Source organism: Leuresthes tenuis, unplaced genomic scaffold, assembly GCF_036924035.1.
Source record: "Leuresthes tenuis unplaced genomic scaffold, fLeuTen1.0.hap1 SCAF_6, whole genome shotgun sequence".
Classification (NCBI taxonomy): Eukaryota; Metazoa; Chordata; class Actinopteri; order Atheriniformes; family Atherinopsidae; genus Leuresthes; species Leuresthes tenuis.
The window spans coordinates 21,960,608-21,972,544 of NW_027325360.1; the positions used below are offsets into that span (position 1 = coordinate 21,960,608).

The 11,937-nt window shown below is 39.5% G+C and overlaps 1 protein-coding gene across 2 annotated transcripts in view; it reads right to left on the reverse strand.

Moving 5' to 3' along the window:
* The window catches only part of adgra2 (adhesion G protein-coupled receptor A2), a 39,651-nt gene extending 36,438 nt beyond the window's left edge, over positions 1–3,213 (reverse strand). The window contains exons 1-2 of one of the 2 annotated variants that reach the window (XM_072388224.1): positions 2,814–3,213; positions 2,178–2,486 (exon numbers count right to left, since the gene is read on the reverse strand). In XM_072388224.1, coding sequence (XP_072244325.1) covers positions 2,178–2,479 — 302 coding nt within the window. In that variant the 5' untranslated portion in view covers positions 2,480–2,486; positions 2,814–3,213. Of the gene's footprint in view, positions 1–2,177 lie in introns of both variants that reach the window. The other variant, XM_072388223.1, reaches the window with a different exon arrangement.
* Positions 3,214–11,937: the final 8,724 nt, after the last annotated feature.

The window sequence follows — 11,937 nt, forward strand, 5'->3', positions numbered from 1 at the left end:
TTCCTAAGCCAGTGATCCAGCTCCTTTGCAGCCGAGCATAATTAGGCCTAAACACAAGCCTGTGCAGGCTCACATCTGGAAGGAGTTTGGCCATGGCAGTTTCCTACCAAGACGACTAAATATTTAGGTTGAGAGTTACTGCATGTGGATGAACTCATGATAGAGGGGGTGGGAAAGGGAAAGAAATGGGGAGCTTGAGATAAAGGAAAAGAGGGAAAGTGGGGTAGACAACTGTAGCTCACGGAGGAACGCTGAGACCGTGATAAGTGTGACTTTGTTGAAATGGTGCTGTTTATCAACTGACACACAACAGTGTAATTAAAGCGCAGCTCAGGCCCTGACGAGCCAAAGGAGAAGGTGATTATATTGGGGTGATTGTTTGCTCTTTTATGGCTGGCAGGAATAACAAACAGCCAACTAATAGTTTTAATAAACAAATCCCCATTGGGATTTCCCATGAGGCTGAGGGGCCTCAGCTGGAATGTTCACAGGGGCCAGCTGTTGTGCATTACACTTAGCAGCCGGCCCCGGAAGCCCAGGACCTGGTGTCCTCAAGCCTTTGCCTGCTCAGCATGGAGGAGAGCATTCCTCCATGCTGCCCCAGGAGAGAGGGCAGCAGGGCTGGCTTCTCAGGCCGGGCACGGAGAAAGCTTCCCTGCTGCACCTGGGATACTGTCTGCAGTCTCTGAGCGGCCTGAGGAATGTCAGGAATAACACGAATATCAACAGAACTTCCCACATTCCACATCTGGAGCTAATGTCATGAGCAACGCTGGGAAGACAAGCATATGAAGAACTCACCGAATTATCAAGAAAACAAACTTTCCACTCACCAGAGTTCTCAGGGAAGGAAACAAAAATGGCCAGTGGAAGTGTTTGCGTCTCATAAACGTGTCACAAAATGCCAAACATCTGCACAAAAACAACTCAACCAAAATTAGTAGGTGCGGGAAAAGAAGATTATCCTCAATCACCTCAACCACTGCCACCCAAGCCTCTTTTTTAATCTTGAAGTTTTCAGCAATGTGTTCCCCAGATGTTTATCCTGCCTTTATTAAGCAAGAAACACAAGGCCCTATAAATGGACTGCTGGCTGGCTTTGGCTCTCCTGGGGCATAAATCCCCTTACTTTACCTCAAATATTTCTTGCAGTAGGGCACTTGAACATGTGTTTTTTTGTTTTGTTTTTTTTCTTCCTTACAATGCGCCCATGTTCAGCATGCATTTTTCCCTCTGTGTCTGAGTACAGAAACAGCAACATACTGTGGGAATGAGCAACGTCTTAAGAAACTCTGTGCAGCTGTGAAGAAAGTGTTGCATTGCAGCGGGATAAAACACCACCCAAAAATGTGTCGCTAATAGATCAGCAATCTATCATGAATGATAGTGTGTTTTGGCCCATGATGAGGCCCTTTCAAGTTGGGTCCAAGCAGACCATACAAATAAGTGCCTCATAATTGAAAATATCAAACTAGACTGGCCTAGAATCAGTAATGACCCACTCTCAAAGGTTTCTTTTTTCCCCTCAGCAGAAGGAGGCAGAGAGACAGGGTGTTGCTGTATTTAAAGTGGGAGCCAGCCCACCAGTTAAGAAAAGAGTCTGACAGAAAATACTAAGAATGTGTTTCTGTTTATTCTAATTTTGCAAGGCCGAGTCAGCTGGACCATGTGCACAGGGTGGAGGTGGAGGGCGAAGGAGTGAGCTGAACACAGAGCGCATGGCTGAGCCAGATTTAAAGTGGCAGAGTTGTGTCAAGGAGGCCGGTCCTGATGATGAAGCTTTGTAATGCTTCACAGAGAGGCAATACTCAGCCCTCCACTGCAGGGTTAGAGTAGATCATCAGTACAGTTTAAACTGAGGACATGAGGTCATGGGGGTGTGGGCCTGTTTGGAATACTGAACTCTCAGAATCTATGGATGTTGTGTTCTTGTGAAATACCCCATTAAAAATAAGATTTTCCCATCATTTACCACATAAACACTCATCTTAAAATTAGTTTACTACAGACTAAGTAGATGACATAATTTTGTTCAATTATGTTTTGGAACAATGATTTAATAAAGGAATGATACCGAAGCGAGATACATGAAGATAACTGACACCAACATGTAAGGAAAGAGGATGATTACAGTATAGTAATACAAAGTTCAGAGGTAATTTGACGTTCCAACTTACAGAGTGACGGTCCTGTTGGGGAGCAAGCTGGCATCCGGAAGTTCAATCAGCTCCGCCTTGCTGCAGCTGACCTTTCTCCTCACAGCCTGGACGCCGTGAGCTTTGGAGCGCTCTCCCGTGCAGCTGCAGCCGCTGGTGGAGGCGAGCAGCCCGGGGCAAGCCTGGGATAACCACGGCTCAGAGGCGGACAGCAGGAGCAGCATCAGTACCAGATGCCCCGGCAGCAGAGGGATGCCAACACCGGGCGCAAACATTGTCCTTCGCCTGGATCTCACCTCAGCTGCACCCCCGCCTCCAGTCATCCCATATCTCCACCATGAAGATATCAGAGGATGTAAGGAAGGCAAAAGAAAAAAGAACGAATTAAAAGCAATAAAATTGGCTCTCGGCTGTTGAATGAATGAAAAAGATCCGCTCAACAATGAACACACATCATCCAGTCACTGCAGAGATATATTCAGCCCCGCTGATTTTCCAAGTGTCCCGTTATGTCATGGCAGCCAGGGCGCTCAACTCCTTTTGGTCCAAAAAGTTAATAAATCCAAGAGATATGTGTCCATCCAATAGTTTATAGCCGTTATAATATTGACGTAGTTCTGTGTCTTAAAAAAAAATCTGTTACTCTGCATTAATTACCTGGAAAGATTTACATTTCTTTCAGGATTCCTGGGAGTGTCCAGATTGCCGCTATCTTGCCCTGTAACAGTCACTCCAAGGGCTGATGAGGTTTATGACTGAGCTGCCCCAGTCACAGCCAGAGTCACAATGTCATTCATTAAAATAAGGAAAGAAAAACGTATTACGTGTAACTTTTCGCTGTTGTTCCACTGCTCTTAAAAGTTTCCTCGGCGTTTTCTCCGAACCCGGAGGTCTCCACACTTTCAAGCACAACTTGCAGTGAATTTAAACGGGGAAAATCTATAAAGTCGGAAAAGAAGTGACCTGTTCTTCGTCGGCTCCCGTGTAATTCCCCAAATCAAGCGGCTTTGCCTGCTTGCCTCTGTCACACTCAAACTCACTCAAGTTACTACCCCGAGTGCGCTCATTCCGTCTTCGTCTGCGCTCTGGTCCCCGAGGTCCTAGCGCATCCGGCTCAGAGTGCAGTTCCACACGTGACCAGAGCTAACCCCACCTGGACCTAATTCATATTTAGCTGTAAGAGTCGTTGCTCACTGATATGCCAGTCTTCACAAAAATCAGCCAATAAATAAAACAAACAGGACAGAAATCAGTTGCATTTTCACTTAACTGTCCTACGTCCATGTATAAGAGAAACTGAACATAATTAGGCAAATTGCTTATTATTTATTGCAGTTCATCACGTTAACGCATCAAAACGACAAACAACCAAACTATGAAGTCATACAGGGGAAACATTATGTCAAATAGTAACAATGCTGAAAAGAGGAGCAGAGCCAGAGTTGATAAAATGAAGGGTCCACTGTTTACGTGACATATCAGGGTTGTTTGACTCCTCGTCGTTTTGAATGAGCTGTTTCCATATTGAAGTCAGGAAGGTCTCGATTTCAATGTGAGACCGGGCCTGGAGAGCAAACTAAAGTTATGAATTAATGCTGAAGGCCTCTTGTGTATTGTGTAACTGAGCAGATCAAAGGCCGCTCGTTCAATCAGAGGGAAAGAGAGGAAGCAAAGACTTTAATAGATATCCTACACTTCAGTAAATCTATATTGTTACTTCAGACAGACTTCAGATGGTGGAGACTTTGAAAATCTAAAGAGACTGAGCTGTCATATTGTGGGTGATGACTTCATTATAAGAGGGGATATTGTCCACTTGGAGGATATTAACAACAGAAACCCTCAAATACGAGTGCTTCAGTTCATGCAGTAATGGCTGCGACAGTCCGGCGTGACGACCCTGAAGGTGCTTCTGAATACAAATGAGTTTTGCACTTCTGTCAAGCCAAACAAATTCACCATTAACTATTCAAAGTCAACTGAAATCGAGAGTGTTGCTCTTAGCATAGCTACCATATGCTGTGTATGTTGTCAGAGTAGATTAAAAACTGGCTCACAGATCTACAGCATGTGCTTCCACTGGCGAGTGTTTTGATTTAGACTTGGGCTTACTTGGAGAGAAAAGTAATATCCCAAAAACTCAAATATTTTTTGGAAAGAAAAATAAAAATAAAAATAGAATACGGCAATTCCACCCCTCCCCGGCCATATCCTTCTCCAAGGTCTCTGGTTCACATTATTTTCCTGTGCGTGTGGAAAGTTCACAAAATATAGTAAGAGATTTCTGTTTTTAAAAAGTCCTTTTTGATATACGAGAGGCCTGGGAGGATGGAGACTATGGTGATTCGAATCTGGAGAACATTTTAAAATATGAGACGGTGAAGCAGGAAATCTTTTGAAAAGGGATTTTATGCAATTGGGCTTGACGTGCATTCACTGGCATATCCAAACTGCAGGCACCTCGGTCATGCAAGCAGCCTGGTAATATAATGGCGCACTGTGCTCTGACTCGCACAGCGGACCCCTGGTTTGTTATTCCTGTATATGATACTGTACACTGGAGCAGCATGAGAGAGCCGGTATGATTATTGAAAGAGAGCACAAGTAGTAGATGGGCGCTTGCTCAGCAATGAAACAGAGGGCTGTTTATCCAAGCTGTTAAGTAAGGCTTCAAGTACAACACCCCCCTCCAACCCCACAGGGCCTAAATCTCTCTCATCTGGAGAGCACAGTTTCCATTTTAAATGTCACGTCCCAAACTGCACATTACATCAAATTGTACTTAATGGCATCCAGACAAACTTTAATGTCGTTCCAACATTTTCTCTCTATGCGCTCCACACCCCCCTCGCTTCTTATAGCTAAGCAAGCAATCTCTCCTTTCCCTGTTTCACATCTGGACTCCATTCCAGGTGGGGTATTGAGAAAGGAGAGCACGTCAAGAAGGAAAGGTGGAGAGCAGAGAGGCTTGGAGGCACAAAAAGTACAACTGAGATGGCATCTTCACTTTGATTTCAGTGGTTATGCAAGTTTTTTGACAGATATGAGAGGTTTGTGATTTTTCTTGTACACGATGTTCATATTGTCCTTAAAATCAGAGCATGGAACAGAAATAATCCAAAAATAAGGGAGTCTTTAGTGCAATCAGAAAAAAGTGACCAAGTGACTGCTGATATTGAGTCAAAGCTCACGATTGTGTTTCTGCCAGTGGAAAAACAAAAGAAAACTTCCAGACAGGAAGCCCTGCTCAGTTATTCAGTCTTTTCTGAGGAACCCATGACATCTAGTGGTGGGATCAGCAGCAAACACAAAAGGTCTCTCGCTCTGAGCTCCTCTGTCAGTATAACAGCCTGTCCTGATGCTCTGGCCATTTCCTGGACAAATGGAATTAAATTAAAAATTAAATCACTATTCATGGGGAAATTAAACACGGTGCTTTAACATTAACTGTTGTGTCATTGTCCTAACCCTCACATCTGCTGACCATTAAGCCTCGGTTGGAAAAAGACAGGGGTCCAGAGAAATCCGTGCTCACTGGCCAACTCAGTTGTATTTAGAAAAATAAACATCTAGTGTTCGATGCCAACAAAACACTCTCAAAAACATTTTCAGTAGGAGACAGATCTGGACTCCAGGCAGACCAGTCAAAAACACTCACACGCGCACATCTATGTTGTTATAAGTCATGCTGAGTAAGTTCTGGCACTGTACAGCTGAAGTAATTATGAATCTCCAAGAAAAAAATATGTTGTTTCTGATGGCAGCATCTCCAAAAATTCCACCACAAATGTAGGCTTCTGCCCTGTTGGCTGATAACGGCCTGGATAGTTTTTCTCATGTTTGGAATGTAGAAACCATATCAGATTTTTTTTCCCTTAAAGCTGCTGAAAATAGACTCATCTAACCACAGAACACTCTTTCACTGTTTTTCTGTCCATCTCAGATGATCTTGTGTCCAGAGAACTCTGTGGTGTTTCTGTGCAGAATTGATATACAGTTTCTTCCTTATGTAACACAATTACATGTTACAATTTTAGATGGAGAAGGGGACTGCACTGAGTAAAATTGGTTTTCCAAATGGTCTTGAGCCCATGTGGCTTTATTGACCATGGTGGCTTAATGGTTTCTGGGTGCCTAAGGACTTAAAGGTTAAGTGAATCCAACTGAGGTTTCTGCCTTTATGGACTTAAATTTCCCAGATTTTCTTCATCTTTCCACTACATTATGCACTGTAGCTCTTGAAAGACTAAATTTAGGATTGAGAAATATATATATATATTAACTAATAAAATATTCTCTGCTAGATTTTGGCACAAAATAATAAGTTAACTGCTAACCCTTGTTAGGAAAGACTAAGCCTTTGGTGGAAGTTCCTTTTATACCCAGTCCTGACCACCTCACCTGTCGTTTATTGAACTGCTGACTGTAGAATGATCCTGAATGGTCTTAATTGTGTATTTCATGGACATGTCTTTCTCAGTCTCTTTCAGCTTATGCGCATTTTGATGGCATCATTGTTGTAAATAGAATGGGTTTTGTTGGAAAAAGTGTTGAAAATAATTCCCCAAGTCCTCATTGTAGGTAAAATAAGGTTAAAACAAATAGAGAGGTTAAATATATATATTTTTGTATCATTATTAGCAACCTTAATTTTTTCTGAAAATGTGTTTTGCATTTAAGTTAATTATCAACATATAACAAGTGAAATTGTATTTGCATCCATTTATTTATACAAGTCAATAGTACTAAAATCAATAGGCAGTCTAGTGTATTTTCGACATTTACATTTACTTAAAACCCTCAATTTGTCACCGGTTTACAAAAACAAGTGATTATCAAAATATCCACAGAAAAAAACTATATTTTTTGTGGAGACACTATTAAGATTGAATACAAAGCTTTGACACCCTGCATGCTTTAATGGTAGTGGCTTCACCTCTACTCCCTCATTTTCATCATTTAACAAGTTCAGAAAAATCCAGTTAGAAACCGTAGAAATCTAGGTTTTAAGGAATACATAAATAAAAAGCTCTGAGAATTTTTGGAGACAAATGACAACGGAGAGGTTTCAGACTCCTCTCTTTGGGAAATGCTTAAAGCTATCATGAGAGGATACATTATCTCTTTTGAAACCTCAAAGAAAAAAGCTAAATTTAAAAGACTGAAAAAAATTGAACAAGAAATTATTAATTTAGAACAACAATTATATGACTATAACAAGATTCTAAATTGAATATAACTCTGTTCTTGGTGGGGAAATTAGTAGCCTATTACTTAAGACGAGACAAAAACATTTTGAATTGAGTGATAAACTTCAAAAATTGCTTCTAAGACAACTTAAAGGTGATCAAGCTAGGAGTGCCATTCATAAAATACAGTCCAAAACTGGCCAGATACTTACAGATCAGCACGATATCAACAGTGCATTTAAAGAATATTACTCCAGTCTGTATGCCTCTACCTCTACAGCAGCTGAGTCAGATTACTCACAGTTTTTTTGTTCATTATCTCTGCCACAGTTAAATGAGACCAATCGGCATTCTCTGGAAGGATCGTTTTCGGTTGCTGAATTAGTTGAGGCAATCAAGGCTTTCCCAACAGGTAAATGTCCTGTACCAGATGGATTTGGAGCTGAATTTTATTTCGCATTCCATGAGATCTTAACACCTTTGCTACTCAGAATGATCAGAGTCGACAGTTAAAAAATACTCCCACCTTAATATGAGGCAATTGTATGTCTGTTATTAAGAAAAAAGGGAAGGATTCTACAGACCCTGCTAACTATAGGCCCATTTCTTTGCTCAATTTTGATAAAAAAATTTTAACAACGGTATTGACCATTAGATTAAATAAGTATATAGAAACAATCATCCATCCAGACCAAGCTGGTTTTATTCCAGGTAGGCTTTCTTTTTTAAATGTGCAGCAGTTGTTGAATGTATTGTATTCTGACCGTACTGATAACATCCAGGCTGCAGTTATGACGTTAGAAGCCCAAAAAGTCTTTGATTCTATCAAATGGCCATATTTATTTGAAGCTTTGAGGAGGTTTGGTCTCGGTGAGATCTTTGTGGATTGGATTAAAATGATTTATCGTGCTCCTAAATCGTCTGTTATTACGAGTAATATTTTATCAGAGCCATTTAACTTGTATCACAGGATGAGGCAAGATGGCTGCCTGTGTCCTCTGTTATCTAATTTAGTACTAGATAAGGTGTCATCCACATATCAACGGTATTCCAGTCAGTTCATCAGAATGTCTTGTCACGTTGTATGCGGATGACCTGCTTGTTACTGTAATGAATCCTGAAACAGGTATTTTTCACCTTTTAAAATATATTGAACCATTCAGTAAAATCTTTGGTTATACAATAAATTGGACAAAAAGTGAGCTCTTGTTTATTGGAGAGAATACAGCTTTACAGAACTGCCCTGTCAAGGTTGTACAGGACTACATTACTTAATTAGGACTTAAAATCCCAAAGAATCCTAAATTACTGTTCAAACTGAACATGTTAGAAGGTATGGACAAACTGAAACCTAATATAGAATATTGGAGGACATTGCCCCTATCTATGATTGGCCGAGTAAATGCCATTAAAATGGTATCCCAGCCCAAGTTTTTGTATATTTTTCAAAATTTGCCAATATCTATCTCCGTTGAATTTTTTAATAAGCTTGAATCAATTGTTTTAGATTTTATTTGGGGCTACAAAAAACATAGATTATCAAAAAAGCATTTATATAGACCAGCCGTGGAGGGAGGTTTAGGTCTTCCAATATTCAGAAATTATTATTGGGCTGCTAATGTTAGAGCATTGTCATACTGGCAATGGGGTTCTCCAGACCATCAAACACTGAACTCTGCTCCTCTGAGGCTAAAAATGGAGCTCATGTCTTTAAAGAAGCCATATGCCTCTCGGTCTTCTTTACTTTTTAGGAATCCTACAACTGTTAAATCAGTGAGTCATAGTCTGGTTGTCAGAAACTCGTTGAAGATTCTTAAATACACCTACAACGTTCCAGGTATCTCAATACATACACCATTTTGCCATAATCATGCTTTCCCCCCAGCCTTACTGGACAATACATTAGTTAGATGGTGTGGAAAAAGGCTTAAATGCATAAAGGACTGCTATTTTAATAATAACTTTGCATCTTTTGGTCAACTAAGCTCAAAGTATAATTTATCTACCGGTAATTCTTTTTTATATATGCACCTTCAGCACTTTGTGAGAGAAAACATCCCTAACTTTGAGACGACTTGTGAGAGTCACACATTCTTGGAATTACTTTCTCTTTCACCAGAGACCAAGAAGTTGATTACTAAATTTGTAAAAAAAAATTCTAATGATTCTACATCTGCTAATTGTATGAAGAGTACTTGGGAAAAGGAGATTAGGGCTAGGTTGCCTGATAACATTTGGAGGACTGCACTTTCTCATATTCATAGTTTCTCAATCAATTGCAGACACAGGCTAATTCAGTTTAAAGTGATTCATCGTTTCCATTATTCTAAGGTCATGTTACATAAATTTTACTCTTCTGTGTCCCCCCATGTGTGATAAATGTATACTAACCGATGGTACGCTGTTGCTTTTGTTTTGGGACTGTCCACTTATTAATTCGTTTTAGACAAGGATCTTTTCTTTTTTTTCTGACGTTTACTACAGGACTATCCCTCCTGATAGGAATTTGGCTCTTTTTGGATGTTAACTTTGCCTTCACACATTCAACCACTGTTTGATGGGCATGGTATGAGCTTAAAAAACTTATCCTTAAAGAATGGAAGGCACCAACTTCACCATGTTTCAAAAACTGGTTAGATGAACTCGTTTCAGTCGTTCATGTGGAGAAACTGCCGTGTAATAATGTGAAAGGCTGACTGACTGTATTTATATACACATATATATATCTTGACATATCTGTTTCTATTCTTTTCCAGAATGATGTGTGCCAGTATTAATTTGTTTGCTCTTTATTTTGGTTTTAAGATGAACTTGAATTCTACTTGGTTTTGTAATTGCACATGGCTTAATCACTCTCCCCCAGGGTGAATGTGTAGGTGAATGTGTGTGAGTATGTGCTTAGGCTGAGTTTGAGCATTATGTTTTCATTTATTTATCTTTTGTTGTTGTTGGTTTTATTTTGAGTGGTTTGTATGTATGTGTGTGGGAAAAGAAATCATAGAAATGCTGCCTCCCTCTGGTAAGTAGAATTCATTTCACCACCATTTCTAAGACTAGTGAGGAAATATAATATAAATCACAAAAAGAATTATGTTCTCTACAGGGCTTGGAAAAAATAATATGGTAGGCTTACTCACTGGTACTTTAAGAGTGAGAACAGACACTAGTTTTTACTTCTTGCCAAACCGGTTCATTTCCAACAGAGATTTCATCCAATTCTCTTAATGCCCTGAACGCGATCCAGTAATTATATTTAAAGGTGTGATCAAAATGACAAATTAGCTCATGGGAAACAGAACAGCAAGGAGGCCAACAACTTTCTGTACAACTCCTGCTTAGCTCAGGGGAAGTTTGTGAAGCTTGTTTTATGATTGTTAAGGTGTATATATATATACATATATATAAATATAAAAACAAACTGAGGTCATGAGTTCCCTCTACACCAGAGCTGCCTAACAAAGTGCCAGTAGGACAGCAGCCATCAAACCTATTTTTGCAAATAGAGGCTTACATGTTTTTTACATTAAAACTACTCAAATAGGGTAGTTAGAGACCAAATGTTTAGTCAAAAGTTAGGAAAATTATGAGAAACAGGTTAAACGAAGGCTATTTGAAATAGATGTGTCATCATTACAATTAATTAAACTGCATTTTACTGCAAAGACACAACAGAATATCTTCTGGAGACAAAATCTTGTCAAGTAGCTCTTGTGTCATGGTTTATTGGTCCTGATGTCCCAAAGTGATATGATCTGAAGTGGGCACAAATTATTCTTAGAAAGAAATTAAACAATGCCTATATTTGCATGCACAGCAATATTCTGCCATGATATTAATTAAGACCTTACTCTGATAAACTCACTGCAACATAAACAATATTTTCTGATTACCTTAACCTATATAATATCTAGTTTACGGTGAAAGCAGTAACTCAATTTATCTAAGTGGAATATGCTGATGCTTGTAACATTAGACATGTACACATATTTACATGCTACCTTTTGCCGAACACACTGCTGCTTTACGATGGATCCCCTAAGATCCAATAATCAGAGCAGAACAGGATTTCACTTGAACTTGAGTAGGGATTTAGAAGTAAGGAAGGCTTTGAAAGAGCACAAAGTTTGCACTGATGTAAGTGGACCTAATATGGTTTCAAGTATTCATCCAACAACGCTCTGTAAAATATAAAGACGAATATGAAAAAAAATACTCTGGATGCAACTTATGTAAACACTATAATCGCAATATTGTCATATCTAGAATTAGACCAACAGCTGTATTATTGTTGTGCATATAAACATAGCCAATAATGATGCAGTAAAAACATCTGCACTCTGAACACAGTTTCCAGCACAATCATAGAAGGAGCTTCATGTTGTGCGATTTTATTAAGTGCCAAATAAAATGTGAACATTAAATTGTAACTGCTGTAACTGGACAAGTGCAGTTCATACATTTTTTCTCCACACTTTATGTCCTGTGCATACATTATGCATTCTTAATGATCTATATTATAGAAAATATTTCAATCACAAAAACATCAAAAACATTGGTATACCGAATTAATCTAGTCTTTCAAAAGCAACAAA